The sequence below is a fragment of the Corvus kubaryi genome, unplaced genomic scaffold, assembly GCF_017639235.1.
Source record: "Corvus kubaryi isolate FWS band 111438036 unplaced genomic scaffold, C.kubaryi_AGA036_p1.0 37341, whole genome shotgun sequence".
Lineage (NCBI taxonomy): Eukaryota > Metazoa > Chordata > Aves > Passeriformes > Corvidae > Corvus > Corvus kubaryi.
In genome coordinates this window covers 707,543-734,984 of record NW_024581112.1, presented here as the reverse complement: position 1 = coordinate 734,984, position 27,442 = coordinate 707,543, and the positions used below count along the sequence as shown (strand labels likewise).

The following is a 27,442-nucleotide window of genomic DNA, read 5'->3' as shown; positions in this document are numbered from 1 at the left end:
GCTCGGACATCAAAGTTAAACAAACAGTCCCGAGCCCCCACCTCTGGGCCTGTCTTAAGGAGCTCCCTGAGGAGGTCACGACTTTCAGCTTGTCATAGCACACATCAAAGTTTGCACCACACACGAACTCAGCACATGGATTGGAATAGTGTCACCCGAGAGCGGATATTCAGCCTTTGTGCACTGCTTTAATCCTGTGTTTTCCCAAGTAATTAAGCTTTTTTGCTTATGAACTTGTGACTAAGTAAAGCATCCCCAAGAGGTTGTAACATCAAAGCTCATTCTCCCGTCTGTCCCACATTTTCCAAAATTGGATTTCTTTTTCTCTTTTTTTTTCCTTAAATAAAAAAACCCTAATTGAATTTAGTTGTAGACTGAATATATTTAGGAGTGTCTTTAAAAGGTTACAAGAAGCCAGAGTGATCATCATGGGAACTGTGAGGCAAGGGCACAGCATTCAGCCTTTTTGCACCAGAAAGGCTTGAACGAAAGCCCCAGCCACAGCCCCACTAGTGAGAAGGGATGGGACATCTCTTACAGGAGCGATTTTGGCTGGTGGGGTACCCACCACAACAACATCCTACAGGTATGGGCTCATCCATGGCCAAAACCTGAGAGCTGCTGTGGAATGGCACCATCAGTTCAGCTGTACCATCTGCAGAACTCGGGAGCAGCCTGCCCTGATCTGTCACACCACATACTGGCCATAAGGAAAGTGACAAGCTCCCTTGAGTTAAACTCTACAACACATCCCAAACTTTATGGAAACTCTCTACAGAGCTCAGTATGGCTTTAGGAAAAGGTTGAAGTGAGTCAGAAGGATGTGAGATGCACATACCTGGAGTTCCTGCTGATGGCTGCCACCATGAGAGCTGTCCAGCCAAGCTTGTGTCTTGTGTTCACATCTGCACCTTCTTCCAACAACCTGGAGAGGGGAGAGATATGGTCAGGAAGCAGATATGAAGAGAGCACCCCAAGTATCCTGGAGCTAATGAGGGAAAGCAGAATGTTTTACTGTGCAGGCACCTACTCCAGCACAGCCCAGAAGACCCCACATGAAGTTGATTCAGTACAGTTCTCACAGGTGACCAAACTTAAACATCCAGGTGATGGCAATCCCACTCCTTTCAAAGGGTGCAATGCCAACATCTTCTTTTCTTTCTTTCTTTATTTATTCTATTTAGCCTAATTCCTGAAGAACCAATCAGCAGCAAAATGGATAAACCCAAATTTCAATGACATTTGGATCCTTTGGCTGCAAAGCACCCATTAGGCTTCAGAAGCGGCTCAGTGGACCTCCAAAGCCCATGCCATCTGCAGATACTTTGCAGTTTTCTCATATAGCATAAGAACAAATAAGACAACCCACAAAAATACTAGGCACCAAACTATCCTCAGTGCTGTGTCTCCAAAATTTTCTCAGCTTTTGCAAGATAATGGCAAGGGACATGTTCTTGCAACAGATAATTTAGCTCATCCTAAAACAAGTGCTGAACCCAAATAAAATGAAATGATAGTTCTCTCTGCAGACCACAAGGAAAGGGGGAAGTTCAGAATTGACACACAAATTTTACAGTGCTCAAGTTAAATGAGACAAACTCTAAACCCTGCATGTTCAAATCATAGAAACACTGAATGATTCACAGAAGGGTTTGGACTAGAAGGGACCTTTAACACCATCTTCTTCCATCCCCTCTGCCATAGGCATGGACACCTTCCACTAGACCTGGCTGCTCCAAGCCCTGGCCAACCTGGCCTTGAACACTTCCAGGGATGGGGCTGCCACAGCTGCTCTGGGCAACCTGTGCCAGGGCCTCAGCACCCTTACAGGGAAGAATTTCTTCCCAATATCTAATCTAGATCTCCCTTCTGTCAGTTTGAAGGCATTTTCCCTTGTCCTGCCACTGTCTGCCTGTGTAAAAGGTCCCTCTACACAACCAAATCCATGATTACAAACCCATTTTTCCTGCAGGAGCAAGGTGCTGCTGGTATCAAGGCAGGGCAGCCATGGGTCAGGCTTTAGAAAGCAAGGTGGACCATGCAGGAGTCAGCAGTTCTCTGCCCCTTGGCTTATCCTTCTCCCTTTTTGCAAATTAAGGCTTTTCCATCTTCCTTTCTGGGTGAGGCTGTCCCTGCACAGTGCATCTTTCACACAAGTGTAACAGGAAAGAGCTGTCATTAAACTTCCTGCTGGGAGAGCCACAAGTGAAGACACCAGCCATGTCCCACCTGTGCAAGCACCACACTTGAAGTTTCAAAATTCCGCCCAGAATCCCAGGCAAGGAAGTCAAGGTCAGTTGTGACCGCTTGCATGCACTGAACAAGTCAGATCTCCTCTTTAAGGACTTGGAGAGGTACACATCTGAACTCGGACAGCCTTTCCAAACTCCTTGCTCTTGGTCTGCTCTGGTGGCAATGCTGTCAGATGGTTAAGAGTGCTGGTATGGAATGAGTGAAAAGGAGGTAAACGAACCATATTCCTCTTCCTACAGTTGGAAAAAAAAAAAGGAAAGCAGGAATGCTGGTCCAGGGAACACTCACAGCTCTACCTACGGTGTCTTGCCAACCTTCCTCCACCTCATTGGAAACCTTCACAGTGGTTTCACTAGAAACTTATCCCAAGGAAGAAATATACTCTTATATACTGAGGCACCTGGGGTGTTCAGCCTGAAGAAGCGAAGGCTCCAGGGAAAACTTAGAGCCCCTGCCAGGGCCTAAAGAGGTTCCAAAAGACCTGGAGAGGGACTTTGGACAAGGGCATGGAGTGACAGGGAGGATGGCTTCCCATGGACAGAAGGCAGGGTTAGACTGGATATTGGGAAGAAATTCTTGGCTGTGAGGGTGGTGAGGCCCTGGCACAGGTTGCCCAGAGAAGCTGTGGCTGTCTTATCCCTGGGAGTGTCCAATACCAGGTTGGGCAGGGCTTGTGGCACCCTGGCCTAGCGGAAGGTGTCTCTGCCCATAGCAGAAGGGTTGGAACTAGATGATCTGGAAGCTCCCTCCCAACCAAACCCTTCGATGCTATGATATATGGTATGATAATCCTAAAGTTATGTCCAACCAGCAATATCACTGCCTAAACTTTGGCTCATATCTTGAACACAGCTGAACACAGTTCACCCCACTGACTGGAGAAAATACCCAGATAAACATCATCTGAATAAAAAGCCTGTATTCCTCTCCAGTTGGACTACTTGCCTTATTTGACTGAGACTGGGACATGAGAGCCAACAGGCAGATGGCTTCAGCCAAGCTCTACACAGAAGCATGTTGGTGAACTCTTCTGACTCAAGTGGTGGTATGACATACAGTTAATGGGTCTGGGTGGACAATTTGTCCACCCTTTTTTTTGACAGAAGGCATGGCCAGCACTGGTGTCCTGGTTCTGTATGCTCTGAACTGTTCATCAGGCACTTGGACAGAGACCTAATAGCTGAAAGAATAGAATCGTAACTGGCAGCCTTCATTTGCAGCTCCCAACTGTGATTCAGGAGGCTGTGACCACTGTAAATGATCACAGCATTGACAGAAGGTTTATGCTCTCTTTACCGGGGTTACAAGCTGAAGTTTAATGGTAATGAACTATCTGGCAGGTCAACAACAGGACCTTGGTCCAAAGAAGTTTGATACTTGAGAACAAATTTTCACATAGAATCCATATCAGATCCAATTTTTATTTCTTTTTTCTATGCAGTTTAATATCTGAAGACCCACTCAGCACTGTGATGGAGAGCAGGGATGATTCACCTACAGTCTTATGGGGGTTTGGATCTACTTGCCCTGCACATGACTAACACAGGTCAGGCTGCAGCTCCTGCATTATACAATGGTCCAGTAAACTCATCTGGGGAGTTGCACAAGACCAGCCTTGGTCCCTCACAAGGTATGGCATAGAATTATGGAATCATTTGGGTTGGAAAAGCCCCTCTGAGACCATTAAGTCCAACCATTCCCCCAACACTGCCAAGCTCACCACTAACCCACGTCCCCAAGTGCTACATCCACACATCTATTAAATCCCTCCAGGGATGGGGATTCCACCACTGCCCCAGGCAGCCTGTGCCAGGGCTGGACAACCCTCTCCATGAAGAATTTGTGAAAATATCCTTATGCTTTCTCCTTTGCCAGCACCACATCCCTGCAAGTGAACACTAAGAGCATGTTGCCAGTTCTGCTGTCTGAAGAGCCCTCTCAGACAACAGTCTGCTGAAAGGAGAAATATTCCTGTGCAGCCCCAAAGCTTTCCATCCTGGTGAGGCTGGATGTGCCCAGACACACAAGGGATAGCAGATTGCTATCTGCAGAGATCAGCTCCCGTTGCAGCTCCGCTTACAGAGGTGTTTGCACTCACAACAGAGATAAGACAGCCTGACTCAGACCCACGGCCACTGCTGGTCACACCATCACCTGCTCCAGCTGGAAGGACACTGCCTGCGGGAGAAATCCATACCACAGCTCCATCTGTGCCGTGTCCTCTGTGAAGGCACAGGGAGTTGCTCCCCCAGCTGGAAAGCTGCACGCTCACTGCCACTACAGGAACCAATTCCAGCTCCCGCAGACCCTGAGGAGCCATTCCCACCAGCACCAGAGCTGTCAGGATGCTGGAACGGCAGACATCTTACTGTCTCCCCCTGATTCACCCCAGCTGCTTCCAAAAATCCTTTCCCAGACACTGTGATGCCTAGTCCCCTTCCACTTGTCTCTCAGAGTGGTGTGGACCAACATGTTCAAGCTATTTCTGAATTTCATTGTATTTACTTGTCCATTTGAAAGCAGTAACATTCACATCACTCCCTTCCTACAGCACGTCAGTGTGACAGCCTATAGCCACAGAAAAGCCAGGAAATAAAGGCAGCTTGATGACAAGGGAGAGGGAGCCTGAAAGAGGAACCCAGAAGGGGCAAGGCAACCCCAACACCAAAACTCTGCAGGATGGAGGCACACAAACCCCTACAGGCTGGGAACTTTTGCCTGGCAATAAAAGCCTTAAAGCCCAACACCAATCACTGATTAACATCCTCAGTAGAGTTTAATTAATGTAATTTTGCGAAGTATCAGCCCTATTTGCACTTGGCCATGGTATTTATATGATTTTACATTAAAGGGGCAGAGAGACCATCCTGGTCACCTTCTGCCAGCCACTGGGTTGCTCTGCTGCAAAGGGTCAGTCTTAATTCCATCTGTCATGAGATTTAACATTTCATGGGAGGGTTTGGACTGGAAGTGACCTTGAAGATCATCCAGTTCCAACCCCGTTGCCACAGCCAGGGACACCTTCCACTAGATCTGGTTGCTCCAAGCCCCATCCAACCTGTCCTTGAACACTTCCAGGGATAGGGCAGCCACAGGGATGGATATTTCTTCCCAATATACAATATAACCCCACATTGTGTCAGTGTGAAGTCCCCCTTCTCCTGTTACATTTGTTTTCTCATAAATGGGACCCGCAGTGAAACTCTTCAGCATCTCCCTGTGAGACAAAGGACAGGACATCAGCCTTTATTTAAAATAAAAATATGACATTTTAAACTAAAATATGAAAGATTTACATTAGGTATTGGGATTCACATTCCCTGTGAGGCCCTGGCACAGGCTGCCCAGAGAAGCTGCGGCTGCCCCATCCCTGCAAGTGTCCAAGGTCAGGTTAGAAAGGACTTGGATCAACCTGGTCTAGTTGGAGGTGTCCTTTTCCATGGCAGAATGGTTGGGACTAGATGATCTTTAAGGTCCCTTCCAACCAAAGCCATTCTGTTATCCTGTGATTTTAGAATTCTCAAGGCTCTTTGGAGTCACTGAAAAATACCTGTAAACTCACTGAAAGGCTTTTTTCTCTACAGACACAGTGGAAGGACATACTGAATAATGAATTATCTCCATTCCTTTAAAAAAAAAAAATCCTAGTCTGGCAGTCAAACCTGTTTAACCATTGTGCATCCAACAGGAAGGATGTTGGAGCCTCTCCTGTGGGATTAGGTTACAGCTTGGAGCAAAGGTACTAGGATCAGTCAAGTAGTTTTCCATTCAGGAATCTAGATCACCATAAGCATCTGGAATGCCACATCACTGAGCCCAGTGAGAGAATTACTCGTATCACATCATCTACCATAATATGCATTGACATTTCATTTAGGAGCTGGATTCCTTTTTTTTTTTTTGTTAAATCATTGCAGGATGCTCAGCAACTTAACAGATTTTCAGACAACTGAACTTTATGTTCAGGGTCTTCAGGCCCATCACTTACTTTTTCTCTGCCTGATTTAATGATATGACAATCAATAAAGCCACGACCACTGCTCCGATCCCAGACAGCCAAATGTATTTACCAGAAGGAGTATTTTATTTTAATTAAATAAAATCCTCTGATCAATGTTTAGGATGTTTATCCACATTTTAACCAAGTAAGAGCCAGGACACTCACCTCCTAAGGAGTTTCTCACATGGATACAGCTCTATTAGCGCCATTTCCAGTGTTCTCAAATGACAAACTGTTCCTTGACTGTGGCAGTGCCACCAAGATGTCCCTGCCCATGGCAGGGGTTGGACTAGATGACCTTTAAAGGTCTCTTCCAACCCTAATTCTTCTGGGATTCTGTGACTCAAGACCCAGTCAGGAGAAGAACCCCAAGTCAGAGATGGTGCTGTTTCCGACGGGGGAAGTACTCATAATTAAGGGATTCCAGTTAAACTTTTTTTTTTTTTAATGGTTTCAGGGCAGAAAGCTGACAGAAGGCAGGGTTAGATTGACTATTAGGGAGAATTTTTGCCCTGCAGGGGTGGTGAGGCCCTGGCACAGGCTGCCCAGAGTCTGCCTCATCCCTGGAAGTGTTCAAGGCCAGGCTGGATGGGGTTTGAAGCCACCTGGTCTAGTGGAAGGTGTCGCTGTCCATTGCAGAGGGTTGGAACTGGGGGTGAGCTTTAAGGCCCTTTCCAACCCAAACCACTCTGTGATTCCCTGATTCTATGAACTCACTGTCTGCTCTGGAATTTGCTGGAGGAATCTGGGCAGAGCAGCACCCACTGCTTTGTGCATATGCTCTATTTTACCTCGAGACAGCAGCTCCCTAAGCTTCAGCACTTTGATCCCCGCAGAAGAGATAAAGAGCCCACGTCGGCAGCGATGAGCCTTCTCCCCCCACTGCCCCCGGACAGATGTGCCTTCTATTCACCCCGCCACTGGGGTTCTGGGTGACTGACTCAGTGACACTGCTGAGCCCAGAGGGCATGTTTGAGTTTGTGCTCAGTGCCGGGAGCATGCCCAGCACTCCCTCCTGACAGGTGGAGGAAGAGGAAGCTGGAAACTTGAACTTTTGCAACAACAATAGCTTCTGTTTCTCTCAGCCCTGTCCCAATATGTCACTGTTTAACTGCAGAGTGGGGGACACTCTCAGATGTGCTCACCCTCTTGGGAATTGCCCTCTGCTTTGCAGAAGAAGGGGGGAAGAAAAACATCCCAACTGAACAATATTTCGGAACACGAAAGCACAATCCCTGCTAGAGGCCAGGGAAAGGATCTGCCTGGACAGGAGGACACAGCAAGCTGCTAAAACCCCTTTGATGCAGCTGCTGTCTTCTTGCATAGAGCTCACGGCTGTTTCTCACCCCTCACCATCATTCCAGGGCCAGTAACACACCATGGTGCTCCGTGAAAACATATGGACTGGCACACTGGGGGGCAGGGTAGATGCAGATGAGATGGGAAGACAGGACAAGGCAAGGCAAGGCAAGGCAGAGAGGAATAGCATTTCTCTGCAGCTCTCAAGGCAGGAAGGCTGCTCCCAGGACATGGGGGGATCCTGGAGGAATCCTGGTAACCCTAACACTGACAGCCAAACAGGCCATGCGGAGAGACCAGTGGCCAAGGAGAAACTCCTGGAAATAAGTTTTCAAAATCAAAGGGAAGCTCTTATAAGGCCAAATTTCAGGACGTAAAGCAAACTCTGAAAGGAGAGCAGGTCTGAAGGCACAGTGGATGGGCAAAACCACCATAGGTGAGAGCACACAAAGTGGGGAAAGTCAGAGGTACAACCCAAGCTTGAAAAGACTAATACAGACATGCAAGTAGCTGTGGCTGCCCTATGCCTGTAAATGTTCAAAACCAGGTTGGTTGGGGCTTGGAGCAACCTGGATTAGTGGAAGATGTCCCTGTCCATGGCAGAGGTCTGGAACTGGATAAGCTTCAAGGTGTCCTCCAACTCAAACCCTTCTGTGATTCTACAGTTGGCATCACCAGGTTTGGAAGACAATGTGAAACCTTACATGGAGTAGCCCCAGTTCAGGCACCCTAATGCAACAGCTGAGCTGTGTGCCAGAAAAATACCCCACCAGCCTGCCAGCCTGCTCTGGCAGAGGCCAGCAGCAGAAGTGGGAAAAGACCCTGAGTCATCACTGTTTGCAGAGGGATTTGAGCATAATACACTAACTTCTGGCAATCCACTTCCACTGGAGGTGGCTTGTGTTACCTGCTCAACTTACTCTGCGCAGGTCCAAACTCAAATGTCAAGACTCCCTCATATCCACCAACATTCATAGTTTATGTGCTGTGTAAGCAAGCACTTGGCATGTTTTTAACCTGCTGCCTGACATCTTCCAAGGCGCCCCTCAGCTCCTGAGCTGTGAGGAAAGTGGAATAATTGCTCCCCTGGTTGTACAGGCCACATCCATGCTGGTGGACTGCTTCTCCTCCAAACCCAGAGCGGCTCAGAGAGGCTATCCTGCACTCAGCCCTGCTGATAAACACATCCACTAACTCGAATTAACCCTATGATGGTTCCCAGATACATTCCACACATCCAGGTGTGTTGGTGTCTGCTTCCAGAGAGAGGGATCTGGGATTTAAGGGCTTTAAAGCTGTTTGGGAAAGAACCATGAGATCTCCTGTCTCCCATGGTTGGCTTGGTGCTGACAGCAGTGACACTGCTCTGTGACTCAGTGTGCAAACTCAAACAATCCTGTGAGGCCAAAATACACCAAGAAACAGATTAAAAAGGGCAGTTTTCCAGCTATGTAGTACAGGAAAGCACAGCACACACAGGTCTCCCCAATACTTCATTGCCAACGTGAAGAAATCTGGGCTGTTGTATCTGCTCTGAATTCCCAGAGCCGCAGGCCAAATCAAACTCAATAACCAGTAACAAAACTTCCACTGAAACCCAGTCCTGGATAATTTGGCCATTTAGGAGAAAAGATTAAAGGGGACATTTACATGATAAACATCTTTTCATTCTAAAAACCCCAGATGTCTGTAACTCAGATACACACAGACAAATGCAGGCCCAACATCATATAAACATGGAGCAATGGAAATACATGTAATTATAAATCATCTCCCTGCTGAAGATGTGTCACAGCTGTTCAGGACCGAGATAAAGTACATGATGGCTAGTGGCCAGAGGCCATCATGCTCCAGGAGCCAATGACACGACTCTTCTGTTCACCCTACAAAGCATTCAGGCATCCCTCGAGCCTCAGTCACAACACTCACAGTTATTCTGTGAGAGAAAATGCTTCAACAGGTACAACACGGGATACCTGCTCCCATAAAGGCCCACCTCCTCCACACAGTGTCTTCCAATGATCTGATGTTCCAAGTAAGCAAAGCCTGACTCACTACAGAGGGATTTTTTACCCAGTCTCTGAATTCAAATGCAGTCTTTGAATTCTTTAACGAATCCTTGAGCCAGGAAGCAAACAGAAGGTGCTGCTGTACCCCCAGTCCACTGCCCAAACTGGAGAGAATTGACAAGGTTACAGTTGGGAGAGACCTTAAAGCTCATCTTGTTCCTACTCCCTCCCATGGGCAGGAACACCTTCCACTAGACCAGTTGCTCTAACCCCTGTCAAACCTGGCCTTGAACACTTCCAGAGACAGGGATGGGGGAAATCTTGCTCAATGAGCTCTGCTGCTTACAAACAGGGGAGAAGAGACAAGCACAGTCTGGAGGAAGCAGCACTGTGATGAGTCAGAGCCAAGATGAGTGGTGCTGCTTGAAAACAGAGAGATCACTGTTTGGGGTAATCAAGCCTGACTTAGTTGTTTCTGCATCTCCTCCACCTAAAAAATCAGCTTGAGGAGAGCAGACTCAGCTGCAGCAACTGACACAGAGCTTCCTGCCCCACTGCCATGTCCCTCTGGACCCCTGTGAGAGCAGGAGAGCACCTGGTCAGCTCCAGATCTCATTACCACACAGATTTGGGTGGCTGCCTGCTGTTAGGAATGAGGCTGATAACAGGCATCTGACACATACTCTGTGTCTCCATGAGTCACAGTTGCACAGTGCTGAGGAAAACACTGCTCCATCATGGTTATCTGGTGAGAAAACTGCTAAAAGCCTGTGCTTTTGGGGTGGCTTATTAGGAGACAAAGCTGGAACACAAAGAATCAATATTATTACTGAATATCAACACAAGTGGGATTGAGGTGGGCATTTTTTATGCCTTTGTTTCTCGCTTTCTCTCCAAATGCACAGAACAACTGAGGCTGAGGGAAATTATCTACATTAATTAGGTGTTATCTTCTGTGCTGGCTAACAGCATGAAGGGCTTGGAGGGAAGAGCTGGTTTGCCACATGCTCCAAAGGGGATGCTCTCAGAAGTTAACACGTTCTTTCACCTCAATGAAAAATTCAGCCTGGTTCCCTGCATTGAACAAGTGGTTAAAGATGAGAAAACTTGTCTGGGAGCTCAGAGGAGCTCAGGGAGAGGCAATCCTACAGCAGAGGGGCTGGATCCAGCCTGTGGATTTGCATTCTTCCCTCAGCAATACAAACATGTGTGTTCCAGTGAGGTCTGTCTGGTATGCCTGAAAGGCCTGTTCATTCTCAACGGAGTTAAAAATCACTGCTTGGAACAATTACAGAATCATGGAATGGTTTGGGTTGGGAGAAACCTTAAAGTTCAGCTAGTTCTAACCCCCTCTGCCACAGGCAGGGACACCTTCCACTAGACCTGATTGCTCCAAGACCTGGCCAACCTGCCCTTGAACACTTCCAGGGATGGGGCAGTCATAGCTGCTCTGGCCAGCCAGTGTCAGGGACTCACTACCCTCACAGGGAAGAATTTCTTCCCAATATCTCATCTAACTCTGCCCTCTGTCAGTCTGAAGCCATGCCCCCTTGTCCTGTCACTCCAGGCCCTTGGAGTCCCTCTCCAGCTCTCTTGCAGCTCCTTTAGGCCCCGGGAGGGGCTCTAAGGTCTTCCTGAAGCCTTCTCTTCTCCAGGCTGAACACCCCCAGCTCTCCCAGCCTGTCTCCAGAGCAGAGGGGCTCCAGCAGCCCTTGGAGCATCTTCATGGCCTCCTCTGGGCTCACTCCAGCAGCGCCACATCCTTCTTATGATGAGGGCCCCAGAGCTAGAATCAGTACTTCAGGTGGGGTCTCATGATCTTCTTGGTACCTCCCACCCTCTCTCACATGGCCATTTTCTACACTTTAGACCTAAAAGATTGCATTTCCTAGTCACTATATTCTCATGTTTTCATGTGCAGAGGGCCATGACCAGCTGTCAGCTGAAGAAGGCACTTGGAAAAGGTCAGCACCCCACTTCAAACAAGCCTGAAGCTGTATTAGAAATACCACCCTCTCAGCCTCCCCTCTCCTGACTCCCCAGGGGACAGTAGTGTGAAGGGAGGACAGGTCACGTTCCATGTATGGTGCTGCCCAGCTGGATTGTCACACTCCTGCCCTGTCAAGGCTCAATTTGAACTTTGCCCCTTGCAGGTGGAGAGAGCACTGAAGGCAAGACTCTTGTCTCCTCTGTCAGCTCTGCAGTAGCTCTGGCAATTCTGGGCTCTGGAAGCTTGTTGTCAAGAGATGCATGGAATCAGAGAGTGGTTGGGGTGGGAAGTGACTTCTGGAGATCACCTTGTCCAACCTTCTCCTTAAGGAGGTTCACCCACAACAGGCTGCACAGGCTTGTGTCCAAGTGGGGTTTGAATATCCCCAAGGAAGAAGACTCCACAGACTCTCTGGGCAGGCTGTTCCAGTGCTCTGTCACATTCATAGTACAAGGTTCTTTCTCATATTGAGATGGAACTTCCTGTGCACCAGTTTCTCCTGATGCCCCTTGTCCTGCTGCTGGGCACGATCGAGCAGAACCTGGTTGATCCTCTGACAACCTCCCTGCAAACACTGACAGAAAAGGATGAGCTCCCCTCTCAAGTCATCTCTTCTTGAGGCTGAACAGCCCCAGCTCCCTCAGCCTTTCCTTGTAAGAGGGATGCTCCAGTCCCCTCATCATGTTTGAGGCTGAAACTGCCTGCAGCAGGGCGAGTCAGTAGTTTTCACCATTCATGCTTTTTGCACAAGCAAAGGCATGTGCCAAGCAGAGTTAGGCAAAAAGCTTCAAACAGTGGGAAGGCTGCCAGACCCACAGGGAACAGGATGGGAAGGAAGGCTCTGGAGAGCCTTTGCAGAGGGATCTGGACAGGCTAGCTCGATGGGTTGAGGCCACTGTATGAGGTTCAATAAGGTCAAGTGCTGGGTCCTGCACTTAGATCACCACAACCCTGTGCAGAGCTACAGGCTGGAAGCACAGTGGCTGAAAAGTGCACAGCAGGAAAGGCTCTGGGGGTGCTGGCTGGCAGCGGCTGAACGTAAGTCAGGTGTGCCCAGGTGGGCAAGAAGGCAAATGGCACCCTGACTTGTATCAGCTACAGTGTGGCCAGCAAGCCCGACGCAATGACTGTTTGCTTGTACTAGGCACTGACTAGGTACCTCAAATCCTGTGTGCGGTTCTAGGCTCCTCATGACCAGAAAGACTTTGAGATGCTGGAGAAGGGCATCCAGAGAAGGGCAGTGGAGCTGCTGAAGGGTCTGGAGCAAAGGGGCTGATGAGGAGTGGCTGAGGGAGCTGGGGGGACTCAACCTGGAGAAAAGGAGGCTCAGGGGGGACCTTCTCACTCTGTACAACTCTCTGAAAGGAGGGTGTAGCCAGGTGGGGGTCAGGCTCTTCTCACAGGAGAGGAAACAGCCTCAAGTTGTGCTATGGGAGGTTTAGGTTGGATGTTTGGAAAAATTTCTTCATGGAAAAGGTCGTCAAGCTCTGGTGCAGTGATGGAGTCCCCATCCCTGAAGGGACTTAACTGACATGTAGATGTGGCACTTGGAGACATGGTTTAGTGGTGGGCTTGGCAGTGCTGGGGGATTGGTTGGACTCAATGATCTCAGAAGGCTTTTCCAACCCAAATGATTCTGTAATTCTGTGACAGAGCACAGAAACAAAGGGAGAAGCTGTAGATGTGCAGCCCAGCAGGATGGCATACAGCCGCCAGCCCTGCCCTGACCAGCTGGAGCACAAAGCATCCCTCTTGCTGTTCTGCCTGGCCAGGCTCACAAATCACCCAGACATCCCTAAACAGCAGCTTCCTGCAATTACAAGCAGCAGAACACATGTGCCAATTAGCTGCACACCAATATCCTCTTTGGCCCTTGATCCAGGCCAGATCTCAGCCCTAGGGTGCAGCAGACCCAGGCTGCTTCATCCAAGATCCTGGAGACTGGATGGAACATCCCCTGGCTGCAAGCCAAGAGGGCTCTCCTCTCCTTCTCCTTGTCCTCGGCTATCCTTCTCTTCTCTTTCCTTCTACACAGAGACAGCAGCTCCCACCTCCCCAGGTGCCTGTGCTGGGTGGGAGATCTCAGCCAGAGACAGAAACACATGTGTGGTGTACACAGGAGAGCAGCAATGTCTCTTCCCATCTTACACGAGCTGTCAGGCTGTCAAAAAAATCTGAATTCCATACTGGATGAGGGCAGCACTCAGGACCTGGGAGACCTTTCGGATTCTGAGAGATACCAGGTAGGAGTGCCAGGCTCTGTTCAAGAAGCAACTCCAAGGTTCTCACGTGTCTCACTTTATGGGAGACTTGCTTTCCTCCCACAGTCCCAGACCTTGTCCCCTGGCACTGGGTGCAGCAACTGGTCAGTGACACAGCAGTGCTGCTCACAAACCATCCTGGGAACCTTTGAGTCTCTCCTGGCAGGTTTGGCCACAGGAAGAACATGCCTCCTGGGGACCAGTCACATGCTGAGCCTGAGAAACTGGCTTTTTGTTACCACCTCAGGGAATGTAATGCTGCTAGATGCTCCTGAAAGGTGCCATGGCACCACCCCAATGGGACAAGCACAGCCAACTGTGACAAAAAGCCTGCTGCCATGGGAGAGGAGCTCTGGAGATGCTCCACTCCCTAACAGCTATATCTTTGGTCACCCAACCACTCACTTCCATGATTTCCTTGGGCAGGTGGATCTCTCTCCTCTGCTCCTTGTGGGACAAAAGGCTCTTGGAGAACTCCTGGCTCAGGCTGAGGAGCCCACAAGGGCTGTTTGTTCAGAGACAGACCCCAACAAATGAGCCTCTGTGGGATGTCACTCACAGGGGTACGTTCTATCTGCACAGCACAGCCTCACACTGCCCTCTCTCAGCACAAGGAAGTGTGATCCACCTCCTACTCAACAAGTAATGGTGCTCCCCATCTCTCCCCACCCACTCTGGATCTGAGATGGTGAGGTGAGCACCCCATGGGGGCTGGGAGCAGCCAGCCCCTTCCTTTCCCAAGTGCTGACAGGCTTTCCTGCCTTCCCAGCCCTTGGCACACTGCTCTCACACATCTCAGAACCCTGCTCACCTCTTGACTTCTGAAACGTTGTTAATCCTTGCAGCTTCCAGAAGAGCATCCTCTGAAACGCAGAAAGAAGGGAGAGGGAGTTAGTATGGAGGCACACACACAGACATCCTAACCTGGAATGTGCAGGGGCTGCTGCTGCTCAGAGCTCTCATTGACCACCCCAGTGAGCAAGGGGCTATTCCCGTGAGCAGGTTACCCAAAAACTTCTCGCTGTCTTGGTGACTGACCCCTGTCCCCCATCACACACTCTGCGAACAGGGGGCTGTGGGATGCAGCAGGAATCCCAGGGCAGTGGGCACTGTCACCCCAGGGTGTCACAGCCTCAGTCAGAGGTTTCCAGACACCACAGCAGTGTTCCTACCACAGAGTCAGAATGACACCCCCTGGCTAGAGATGGGAAGAGCAGCACCCAGCTCTGGGAAATGAGATAAGGGATGGTTTGTGTTGGGAGGGACCTTAAAACTTATCTCATTCCACCTCTCTGCCATGAGAAGGGGCTCCTTCTACTAGACCAGGTTGCTCCAAGCCTTGTCCAACAGGTCCATGAACACTTCCAAGGGATGGGGCAGCCACAGCTTCTCTGGGCAACCTGTGCCAGGGCCTCACCAACCCTCAGAGGCAAGAATTTCTTCCCAATACCCCACCTAACCCTAGCTTCAGGGTTAGAAGAACCCAGCCAGTGGGAAGCCATTCCCCCATATCCTGTCTCTTCAGACCCATGTCCAAAGTCTCTTGCTAGCTCTCTTGGAGCCCCTTTACCCCTGAAGCATTAAGGGTAACCCCTTCCCTGGAGATCTTCCCAGGCCAGTGCCAGTGGGCAGGTTCCATTCCCCGAGGAGGGACCCCACATCCCCTCCCAAAGGGCACAGGACCCTCTGTCCTGCATCCCGCCCCTCCCGCCCCGGGGCCGGCCCCAGCAGCGATAGTCACCCTTGGACAGGCGGTCCCGCAGGTAGCAGTAAGCCAGCGCAGCGATGAGGGCAGGCAGCCCTGCTCCCGCGGAGCAGCTCCCAGCGCCGCTCTGATGCCTGCCGGGGTCTCCCGCATGACAGCCGTGCTTCTCTGCACCTGAGGGCCATGGCGTCGGCTCTCTGAGAGATGCCATGAGGCTGGACGATGCTCCTGGCACAAGGCAGCCAGTGCTGGCCAGGCCGGTGGCAGGTGGCCGGGGGGTCTGCAGTGGGGCCAGACCTGGAACAGGCAGCCCTAGCTTCTCTGCTGTAGGGGTCTCCTTTAGGCCTGGCCCATTAACTACGAGAGAGCCCCCTGGGCCTGACCCTATTGGTAAAGTGGGGCCTGGCGGAATAGCTGGCGGAGACCCCCCGGCGACGGCCCCCCTTACCGGGGGTTTCCCCCCCGGGCCCCTCTGTCTCCCCCTGCAGGCCGCGATCCGCCACGGCAGCCTCGCCCTCGGCGGCGGCGCGAGATCACGGCGCCCCCTGGCGGCCAATATCGGGAGCAGCCGCGGTCCGGCGGTCCCGGCCCCCTCAGCCACAGCCGCCGCCGCAGTCCCGTAGGTCGCACGTGATGGCAACCACCATCGCCGCGCTCGGAGGAATCGCGCCAGCCCCTGTGGCAGCGGGCGGAACGCCAGAGAGGCCAGCATAGTCCCCTCGCTCCCCGCGCTGCGCCGCTCGCACCTTACCCCCCCCCCGTCGCTCAGGCCGGTGGACCAAGATGGCGGCTGCCGGCCGGCGGAGCAAGATGCGGGAGGCGCCAAGGCATGCCGGGAGATATAGTCCCCACCACGCCCTGCGCCGCGCTTGTCCACCGCCGCGGACTACAACCCCCGGGAGGCACCGCGGCGCGGCCCGCCCGGGGCATGCCGGGAAAAAGGCGTCGGACACGGGACATGCAGGGAAGTGGCTGCGGGCTCCGGCAGGGGGCGCAGCGCAGGGGGCGGCGGGGGAGCGCTTTGAGACCCGCCCGCGTTACGCAGAGCGGTAGCGCGCGCGCGGGCGCGCCCGGACGGGCCAGCACGGGCGCGCGTGCCCGCACACTCTGGGCTGTGTTTGCACCGTACGCACACGGGCACGCGCATCGAACCACACGCACCACACGCACTTCGAACACCACACACACACGAAACACCACACACACATCACAAAAGTACACATCACACAGACACACCTGCACTCACGCATGCACGGATGCACGCGGGCACACACATGAACTCGCATGCACACACGTGTATTCACACACGGGTGCGCACACACACGTGTGCACTCGCACACACGGGTGTTTCTGCATGCACACATGCAATGCCACACGTGTGCACACAGGAACTTGTGCACACCTGTGCATACGCATGCTCTCCTGTGTACACAACTCCCGTGCAGCCGTGCACACACATGTGCAGCACTCGTACCCCCAGGGAGGACTTGCACATGTTGTGGTGGTACGAATCCTGGGCATCTGCTGCAGGCCGGGCTGAGAGCAGATGCCTCTGGGGGGACGCCTGTGTGGGCACAGGCACGAGCATGCATGTGTGTGTGAGTGCACATGTGTGTGTGCATGCTGTCCTCCCAAAGTTGCCCATAGCCCTTTACTGCCCCAGGATTTGCCACCAGCAATTCCCATTCCAGCCAGTTCCTCCTGTTTCACCCCAATTTCCCCCATTTCCCCCCATTATCCCAGCAGCCATTTTCCCAGTTTGCCATCCCACCATCATTCCAGCACTTCCACAGGGTCCCACAAACTCCTGGGTTAAACAGAGCTGCTAAGAAGATGCATTTTAGGGATTTGATTTTTTAAAAAAATCTTTTTTTAAAAAAGACTTGGGTTTATTGCCTGAGTTATTGATTCCTGGATTTAGCTCTGCACACTGCTGGCACATGCAGGATGGCAGAGCAGGGATAAGGATTGGGAGCCAGGAGACTGGGAAAGATCCAGGAGTGTGCGAGAGGGTGTCAGAAATGGGCATTTCTGTGCCCAGACTGGGGCTAGCAGGACTGGGAGTTGTTACAAACAGCCCAGTGCTCCCAGTTCCCCAGTCTACTTCCCCAGCTCCATCAGCTCAGTGCTTCCAGTTCCCCAACCTAGATCTTCTAGTTCAATCAGCCCACTGCTCCCAGTTCCCCAGCCCAGCTCCCCCAGACTGACTGCTGACTCCCCTTGCTCAGTTGCTCAGTCCAGTTCTTCCAGCTCTAACAGCCCAGTTTCTCTAGCTCCCCAGCTCCTCCCATCATGCTCCCCAGCCCAGCTCATCGGCTTCCCCAGCCCAAATACCCCATTCCCCCAGCCTGTCCTCCCTACCCCATGACTCCCGTCTGTGTTCCAAATTGGGAATGGCATGTGGTGCCTCATGGCTGGGCTAGCTGGGATGGCGGGTGCTCCTGCTTCCAGCACCAGGACTGTAGGGGGCTGGGAAGGGCTGTGGTGTGATGGCTTTCACCTTTCCACTTCCCTGGAGACAGGGTGGGAACATCCCAGGCTTCCACCGCAGAGCAGCTAGAAAGGGCAGGGAGAGAAGGACGAGGGGAGAGGGTCCCCCAGCCCCAGCCACAGAACCCTGTCCCCAGCCATCCACTGCAAATGTCCACTTCCAGTGGGACAGGATGCCAGAGATTCCCTTGGCTCCTTTTCCCAGGTGAGGATGCTGGGAGCAGTGGTGTGGCATGGCAAGCCCTGCAATGCCAGGTCCCTATCTCCTCACAGGTGCTGAGCATGGTGACATCCCTGTGCTCCCCTATCCCTCTGACTATTGCATCCCTGGAAGAGCCTAATCCTGAATAAGGGGCTCGGTACCACATTCCCGCTGCTGAGACAGGCTTTGCTTTGCCAGTCTAGGTACATGCCATGCTGCTCCATCATCATTTACACAATTATTCATGGGAGCTGGAAGAGGGTTCCTAGGTGCTCCCAACTGGAAAGAAAGAAATCCTGATTCGGCAGCATTTTCGGAGCTGAATGGGAGCCAGAGCCTGAGCTCTTCCAAAAATAACATCCTAGTCAGCACTGCCAGTGGCAGCATGCCCACCTGCTCCTGGCCACGGTACCGTGGGGATGCCACAGCAAGGCCCAGCACTGGCACAAAGGATGGATAATGCTTATGTGCTGCACGGGTACAGGGCATCGGGTCACAGTGACAATGTCTCATAAGGGTGACCTGCAGCCTGGAGAGGGGCTGCGGGCCTCTGTCCTGCACTTGTGTCCCCTCCTACCCCAACTGGAATCATGGAATCATTTGGGTTGGAAAAGCCCGCTGAGATCATTGAGTCCAACCACTCCCCCAGTACTGCCAAGGCCACTACTAACCCATGTCCCCAAGTGCCACATCTACACGGTTTTTTAAACCCCTCCGGAGATGGGGACTCCACCAGTGCCAGGGCTGGACAACCCTTTCTGTGAAGAAATTTTCCCACTATCCAACCTAAACCTACCCTGGTGCACAGTGCAGGTGTCCCTTCGAGTGCCACAACTCTCTGCACTTGTGTCCTCCAGCTGCTCCCGGTCCTCCCACTACCTGGGCTGCTCCCCTCTGCCATGGGCTGCCCTTCCTCCCAGTGCTCCCAGTTCCCGCCTGGTCCTCCCGGTTTCAGCCTCGACGTTCCCGGTTTCCCCCCGGCTCCTCTCAACTGTTTCTCCTGGTGCCCTCCCCCATCGAAATTCCCCCAACTACTCCCTCCTGGTGCTCCCGGCCCCCCCCCATTTCCCCCCAGGTCTCCCCCCGATCCCGCCCCTCGGTGCTCCCCGCCCCGGTCCCGCCCCCGGCCCGCCTCTCCCGGTCCCATCGCGCCCCGCGCCCCGCAATGCCGCCGTAGGGGCCGGCGCCTCCCGCGGCACCGGCACCGGCGGGGTGGGGGTGTTCCGGGGCCATGTCGGGTCACGACGGCGGCATGTCGGGTCGCGACAGCGTGCAGATCCCCGACGACCGGGACTTCGGGGCGTTCCGGGCGCAGTGCGAGTCGGAGAGCGGCTGGAGCCTCACTTACAGCAAGGGCGGGGTGGGGGTCTGGGTGCAGCTGCTGGAGCCCGAGCGCGCCCTCCACAAGATCAAGGTGAGAGCTCCCGCTCGGCACACCCTGGCACACGGTGAGACATCCCCACCCACCCTGGCACCCCGGTCCCACCCCCGCTCCGGAATCCCCTCGGGACTGGGGTACCCAGCGGCACGGGGATGGCGCGGGGACCCCGCGGGGGACCTGGAGGCAGGAGGGACCCTGGGGCGATGCTGCACCTTGGGCTTGGGAGGGGAGAGGGGACCCCACAGTGAGTGGGAACTCGGGGGGTGAACCACTACCCAGGGGTGAGTGGGGATCCCAGGGAATAGTGGGGTCCCTCAGGTGATGCAGCACCTTGGGGCGAGTGGGGACTTCGCCGAGCTGGCCCCCGATGGCAAGCAGGGATTAACTGGCGCACCAGGACAAATGGGCAGTCTGGGGGATTGGGGACCCCAGGACAAACACAACTCCAGAGCCGAGCCAGGGACAGATAGGCACCCCTGAGGACAAAGGGGCTGTACAGGGGGCACGGGGAACTCAGGCCCCCAGGGTGTGTAGGGCCATGGGTCCTGGGTGCTGCCTATCCCCACTTCACCCATTGGGAGCCCACTTCCTATGCTTGCTGCACACCAGGGCTAGGCTGGGGGACTCCTTGGAGCCTGTGGCCGCCAGCCTGCGGTCACTGGGGTTGCTCCCCTTGCCCAGAGCTCCCTATGTCCCCGCTGCATTTCCCAGTGGGTCCCTTCCTCCTCGGTGCCAGTGTGCTGGCACAGGCAGGTGCACGCTCATCCTGGCTCATCCCTCTCGCAAAGCGGGACACCGGAATGGCAAGGGACAACTTGAGACAGGAGCAGTGTCCAGATGGGGTTACACTGGAGTCCTTGGCTGGTGTCCCTGTCCCTGGTGCCACCTTCATGAAGCTGTCCTGTTGTAGTGGGTGGCATTGCCCTTGCCACGGTGCCAAGCCCGGGTGGTGGCAGTGGTGGTGACGGTGGCAGCAGTGACGATGCGGCCTGCTCACACACTGCTCTGCAGCAGCTGTGCGAGCAGTTGGCACTGCTGGAGAAACCTGTCCCTAGGGCACTGGCACTGCCTGTGCCCGGCTCCTGCCATGGAACCACTGGGTTGCTTCCACCGTAGCACGTTGGAGGGTTTGGACTGCTGTGACCAAGGAACAGGTCTCTGTCATGCCCTTGTGGCAGCAGTGAACCCTGGGAGGGGAGGATGGTGGTCTCTGGGGTGTAGGGACTCTCTAGTGCCATTTGCACCCTACCCTGTCCCCACAGTGGTGGGGACCTGTGGTGGGTGGGATGTGAACCATCCATCACTGTGGTGTCTGGGCATGGTGGCATGGGCATGGCTCTGTGGGACGGTGCATCCTGGCCCCCCCTGGCCCCCCGTCCTCTCTCCCCCCAAGCTCCTCGTGTCCCCCAGCCGTGCTGCTTGCTCTTGGGGGTTGCATCCCAAAACATCCCCTGGATTGAGGTTACGCTTGGGTGCGTCCCCTGCCTGTCCCACAATCCCAGTGTGCCACGTTGGCATGGCAGGGACCCAGCCCACTCCAGGATGTCCTGGCACGGCTGCTCCTGCCACGGCACCTGGAGCTGTCTCTTGCCTGCGGGGGTCCCTGAGCCAGGTCCTGCCCCTTTCCACGCCCTCCTGGACAGATCCTGCTTGGAAAGATCCTGCTGGGTGTTCATGTGTTGATTCCACTGGCTGTTGGAGACCCTGTGGGGTAACAGTTCTTGTCCCCACCCTGTGGCCCCCAGCAGTACCCAGGCCCACTATCCCACCCAGGATAAGATGCTCCTGCTGGATTTCAAAGGGCTGGACACACGTGGCATTGCTGATGTGGCAGGGCAAGGTGCAGCCCAGGGGTTTGCCCCTCACACTGGGGGTCTCTGTGTGGGTGCTGGGGGTTCTCTGCAGGAGCTGTTCTTTCCCAGGAGCTGGTTTCCCCCTGAATTCATCCTGGATTCTTTGCTTAATTAAGTGGAACCTGAAAGTCTCGCCCTGCTTTGAGGCTGCCGCCCCCTCCTCCCCGCCCCCCTCCATTAAGGATGCAGCTCTCGTCTAACCTGTTTTCTGAAGGCTGGGAACAAGTTGGTGCCATGGCTGATTCCTCAGTGGGACATTTGGTGGCCTTGGGACTGGCTACGGGTTGGGGCACCCCAGCCAGGACACCCCATCCTAACCGGTGGGGCAGTGAGTTGGTGCCTGGGAATCTGAGGTGTCCCAGGGAAGATGGTTTCGCCTCTAAATGGGCTGCTCCCGAAGGATGGCCAGGAGCCATCCTGTGGGTTGCAGTGGAATGATCTGGGGTGTTGGTGAAGCTGCCAGTGTGGCTGAGCTTGGGGACCCCCTTGGTGGTGGCAGCCCTGACCACTCCCCCCAGGCAGGGGTGGGGGAGTCTCCCCTTTGGATCTGCTCCTGTCCCAGTCTGGCACCCATTCTATGTTCCCTCGGGCCCAGCATAACCCCAGCCCTGGGGACTTCATCTCTTCCTCCTCCACCTCCTCTTCCTTCTCCTCCTTCTCGCCCCATCAGTCAATATTGACTCAGGGCTGGGGCGTGCAGCTCCGGGCGCTTCCCAGGTGGCACCATCCCCTCTCCTGCTGCGACCCCCCTGGCACCCCCTGGGATGTGAGTCACCTGCAGGATAGGTCCTGCACTACTGGCTTGACTAGCCTTGCTGCTCTGGGAATAATCTGAGCATGGTGCTGGGCTGGCCTGGCTGCAGGTGGGAGCAGGGGTTCTCCAAGCAAGTCATCCAGGCACGCTGTCCCCAAAACTGCCCTGTAGGGCTGGGTGTTCCCAGACAAGTTTTTGGGTGAATGGAGGAGCTGGAGATGGGCTCTGTGGAGCAGGGATGGTTCTCTGAGATTGAGGATAAGCACTGTGGGGTTGGGGGCAGACTCCATGGGCCAGGGATGGATCTGTGGGGTTGAGGATGAGCACTGTGGGAGTGGGGCTGGGCTGTCTGGGGCAAGGATGGGTTTGAGGATGAGTACTGTGGGGGAACAGGCTCCATGGCTGTGTCCCACCAAGGGGCCATATGGGGCCATGGCCGTGCCCCATTGCTGGGTGCTTCTGTGCCCCTTCCCGGGGCTGGGGGGGTCTCCAGTACCATGTGCTGGGGTGACAGGGCCACCCCTAAATCCTGAACCCCAGGGTCTGGGGGACAGAAGGGGCTGGTGCCATCCCTGGGGATAAACAGGAGCTGGTGGCATTCCCAGGGACACGTGCTGGCTACTCTCCTTGCCCCATGCTTGGCTCCAGCACCCTTGACCTCGGCAGATGGCATCCCTGCTACTGGGGTAGCCCCCCTCACCTTCTCCCTTCTCCTTGTCTCCTTGCCTTCCCTGGATCTGGCTGCCGTGATTACAGAGCAGCTCCCCACTCTGCACCCCCCCAACCCCTTCCGTGTGATCCATGCTGCTCCAAGGCATCAGGCAGAGCCCCACGTACTGGCTCCCCTGTGCAGGGATGCCACTTTGGGGGGAGCACAATGATGGGGGGGCAGGTGGGAAGAAGGGTCCCCTAGTACCCGGGACTCAGCTACACACTGCTTTAAAGCCCTGCATGCCAGTGCTATGGGGTGGCTCGGGGTGGCTCTGGGTGGCAAACTGAGTTGCTGGTTGGGGTCCCCACTGCCTCCCTTCTGCCTGAGGGTCCCCACTGCCATCCTCTTACGAGTTCCCCACAGCCACCTTCCCACCTGGGGGTCCCAATGGCTACCCTTCTACCACGATGTCCTCTCTGCCATCCTGTTGGGGGTTCCCACAGCTGACCTCCTGCCCAGGGGTCCCCATGGCCACTCTCCCACCCTGGGGGCCCCAGGTTGTTCTCTCATGCCCCCTACCTTGCAGTGCAGGATGGAGTGCAGGGACGTGCCGGCGGAGACGCTGTACGACGTGCTCCATGACATCGAGTACCGCAAGAAGTGGGACACCAATGTCATCGAGACCTTTGACATCGGGAGGCTGACGGCCAACTCCGATGTGGGCTACTACGCCTGTGAGGAGGGGGCCGGGGGATCTGGGGGATCCTGGGGGAGGGCTGAACCCCAGGGCTGCTACCACTTCACCCCTGGGTTTGGCATCTAGGGGATCCATGGTGTCTGGCATTGAACGGAGGGCCTGGACACCGGCTTGGGGGAATTTGGAGGGCAGGAGGGGAGTCCATGCTTGGAGGTGGGTGTCTCACTCCAGAACATCCCACCTGGTGCTGTCCCTTAGGGAGGTGTCCCAAGCCCCTGAAGAACCGGGACGTGGTCACACTCCGCTCCTGGCTGCCCATGGGCTCTGACTACATCATCATGAACTACTCTGTCAAGCATCCTGTGAGTTTAGCAGGGCACCAGGGGTCCTGTGGTACTGGGCTGGGGCTCACTCAGAGCTTGGGGGGATGGGTTGGAGAGTTGAGAGGCCGCTCTGGGGGGTTGTGACAGCCCTGCTTGTGGCTGGTGCCTGCTGTACCCCACCTGCCCTGCCTCTGACTCATGTTCCCACCTTGTTCCTCACCACAGAAGTACCCCCCCCCGCAAGGACATGGTGCGGGCAGTCTCCATCCAGACAGGCTACCTGATCGAGGGGACGGGTGCCAAGAGCTGCACCATCACCTACCTGGCGCAGGTGGACCCCAAAGGTAAGAGAGGGACCTTTGGCTCTGTGCCCTGGAGCTTGGCACCCCCAAGTCCTTCCCTAATGTCAGTGTGTGCTTGGGGAGACTCAGTGGGGTCTTGGGGGAACTCAGGGGGGGCTTACTGGGGGCTCAGGGTGGGCTTGGACCGGGGGTCTCATGGGTTCTCAGTGTAGGCTCATTGGGAGCTGAGGGTGGTCTCTGTTGGGGCTTAGTGGGGGCTTTGGGCTCAGTGGGGGCTCAGGGTGGGCTGGGTGGGCTGAATGGGCACTCACTTGGACTTAATGGGTGCTCAGTGGGGATTCAGTTGGGGCTCTGGGACTTCAGGGCATGGTCAGTAGGGCTTCAAGAAATCTCGGGCTGAGCTCAGAGGGACTCAGGGTGGGTTCAGTAGGGCCTCTGGATATGCTCAAGGTGGACTTGGAAGGGCTCATCAGCAGGAGCATCTCAGGACGCAGTCAGAGCCAGACAGACCATGGAGCAACGTCAGGAGGAAACATCTTGGGCCTGTTCTCTTGAAATCTTTTATTTTGGGGGTCAAAGAGGGACCCAAAATGCTGAAATCACTGGTTTTGACCTCTGCAAGAGCAGAGAGCAGTGTGGATTGAACCCTGTTCCCTCTCTCCAGCCGCATGTCCTTGGTGAGGGTGCCGTGGGGGTCCCATGTGTGGGGGTCCTGGTTTTTGGGCACGTGGGGGATGCTGGGGGTCCCACTCCCAGCTACCCCTTCCTTCTCTCCAGGTTCTTTACCAAAGTGGGTGGTGAACAAATCCTCCCAGTTCCTGGCCCCCAAGGTGAGTTTGTGGCCCTGGGGGGGGTCTGGTGTGGGGGTGAGGGGTCCCTGTGCCCATCACGCTCTTCCTCCCAGGCAATGAAGAAGATGTACAAGGCATGCCTCAAGTATCCTGAGTGGAAGCAGAAGCATGATCCTCACTTCAAGCCCTGGCTGTTCCCGGAGCAGAGCCGACTCCCAGCCCTGGCACTCTCCGAGCTCTCCCTCCAGCATGCGGATTCCCTGGAAAACATTGATGAGAGCTCCCTGGCTGAGAGCAAGGAGGACCGTGGCGAGGGCAGTGACGAGGACAGCCTGACCTGATTCCCCTAGGAACTCCTCTCCTTGTTCCCCAGGCTAGGACAGCCTGACATGACCCCCACTGGGGGCTCCTCTCCCTGTCCCCCCACTTCCAACATGGTTTGTGTCTCTATCTCGCACACCTGTACATGTGCACCCCCACTTTGGGTTCGGGGGGACCCCCCCATTGTTGTACCCCTGTCTGGGGACAGTAGGGACATACTGGGTCCCCAGGGTGGGAGGTTGAGGCTTATCTGGTCACTTAGCCCTTGTGGGACACCAGTGTTGTCCCTATTGGTGGCAAACCCAATAAGTGCCCTTCAGCTTTTGGGGGGCCAGAGGAAAAGGGGGGCCCTGTGCCTGCTCCCTAGCCCTGGAGACCCCCCCACTGTGCTCCCCATCTGCCCTCCATCCGTGCTTCCCATCTCTGTTATGGTCCAACAGAACTGCCTTCATCCCATGGGACCCCCGCCCCCAACAGACCCCCAGGGGCTGCTTGGGCACCTGCCTGCACCTCTGGGCATGCAGAGGGGTTTGGGGGGCTCCTGGCACCTCCTGGCATGGTGGGAAGGTGGGCCTTCGGGGTTTTTTGGCATGTCCAGGCATGTAGAGGGGAGGCTTCTGGGCTCCTGGCACCTCCAGCATGTTAGAGGGGATATTGGGGTCTTATAGCACCTTCAGGCATGTGGGAGGAGTTGAGGGGCTCATGGCACTTCCAGATGTGCTGTGGTGGGTGTTTTGGGGGCTCCTGGATCTCCATTCATGTTGGGGGGCGGGGGTCTTACGGGCTCTCAGCATCTTCAGGTTTTTTTGGGGGAGGTTTTGGGGTAAGCTCGCACCTCCAGGTGTGCTGGGTGTCTCTGGGGGCTCCCAGCATCTTCAGGCACATTGAGAGGACTTGGGGGGGCTCCTGGCACCTCGAGATGTTCTGTGGGTCTCTGAAGGCTCCTGTCCCCTCTCCTGCCTTTCCAGGGTGGGGACCCTTTCCAAGCTGGGTGCCTGAACCCTTCCTCCACTGGAATTTGAGGCCTTGACTGGGGGTTTGGGAGCTGGTCTTTGGCCATGCTCCTGCCCCCTCCTTTTCTGGGGGTGCAAAGGGAGATGGGAGATTTTGTACCTTGTACCGGAGCCGATTATTTAGGAATAAAATAATTAAATCTGGCATGGGAGGGACTCAGCCTCTGTCCCACTTCAGAGCCATCCCTGTCCCCATAGTGCGCTCTGGAAGGGGGTCTCTGCTCATGGTGGGTCCTGGTGGGACCCTCAGGGGTTATGGGGACCTCCAGGGGGGCTCTGGGTGACAGAGAAACCCCTACAGTGAATTTGTGCTGGGCACTAATTAGGGATGAGGCTACAAGCACTTGTAGCGGGTTTTCCCACAGCCCCAGCCAAGCCAGTAACACCAGTCCATTTCCCCCAAAAGCACCTCTGGGAGAGAGGAGATGGGGTGCTGAAGTTTGGGGGCACTCTGTGGGGGTACATCGTGGCTTCTCCAGAAGGAGAATCCTGGGGAACAGAGCTGACACCCCCAGGGACTGTGGGCCCTGTGTGGAGCCCTGGGACTCTTGTCTCCTCCTGGGGTGCACGCAGGGGCAAAACTACTTGTGCACTCCACTTCTGCCCCCCCTAGTGCTCTGGGCACCCCAAAACCTCAGCAGGCCCCAGCCCTTCTCTGCACCCCAGCAGGGTGTTGGTGGGTGGCGTTGCCCAGCATGTGCCATTCTCTGTGCCTGTGTCTCTGGCACCTGTGGGGATGGAATGGGGACTGGGTATTTGCTTCCCATTTCTCCTGTCAATTTCCAACCCCCCCGCCCTCCCCCCTCCCCCCCCTCCGCCCTGATCCCAATTAAAAATACAACCCAATTAAAAAGGAACCTGGCCACCACCCCCCTGGCAGGGTGAAAATGGAGCTGAACTGGAGACAGAACGTACTTCAGTGGCTCCGGAGCCAGGGGGGCACGAGGTGGGCAGGTGCTGGGGTAAAGCAGCGGGGTTTAGGTCTGTCAGCTCTGGGAGGTACAGCCGGGGACCCAGAGCTGTGGTACCAGAGAGAGAAGATGACTCCAAAGGGAAGTGGAATATGCTCTGGCACACGTCTGGTGCCAGGGGGTTTGAGCAGAGCCAGGGCTCAGGTAAGATATATGGAGGGGGGCAGTGATCTTG

At 54.7% G+C, this 27,442-nt stretch overlaps 2 protein-coding genes across 3 annotated transcripts in view; one reads left to right on the top strand and one right to left on the bottom strand.

Annotated features, from left to right (window-relative positions):
- CLPB (caseinolytic mitochondrial matrix peptidase chaperone subunit B) overlaps positions 1 to 16,303 on the bottom strand; it is a 74,122-nt gene extending 57,819 nt beyond the window's left edge. The window contains exons 1-3 of one of the 2 annotated variants that reach the window (XM_042031453.1): positions 15,554 to 16,303; positions 14,624 to 14,675; positions 839 to 925 (exon numbers count right to left, since the gene is read on the bottom strand). In XM_042031453.1, coding sequence (XP_041887387.1) covers positions 839 to 925; positions 14,624 to 14,675; positions 15,554 to 16,229 — 815 coding nt within the window. In that variant the 5' untranslated portion in view covers positions 16,230 to 16,303. The remainder of the gene's footprint in view (positions 1 to 838; positions 926 to 14,623; positions 14,676 to 15,553) is intronic. The other variant, XM_042031452.1, reaches the window with a different exon arrangement.
- A 3,033-nt stretch (positions 16,304 to 19,336) lies between these two features.
- On the top strand, positions 19,337 to 26,441 carry STARD10 (StAR related lipid transfer domain containing 10). Its single transcript, XM_042031451.1, is given in 7 exon segments — positions 19,337 to 19,623; positions 23,436 to 23,583; positions 23,805 to 23,908; positions 24,095 to 24,100; positions 24,102 to 24,213; positions 24,949 to 25,001; positions 25,076 to 26,441. Coding segments are annotated over 7 exon segments (834 nt in total). The 5' UTR covers positions 19,337 to 19,440; the 3' UTR covers positions 25,304 to 26,441.
- The last annotated feature ends 1,001 nt before the right edge of the window (positions 26,442 to 27,442 follow it).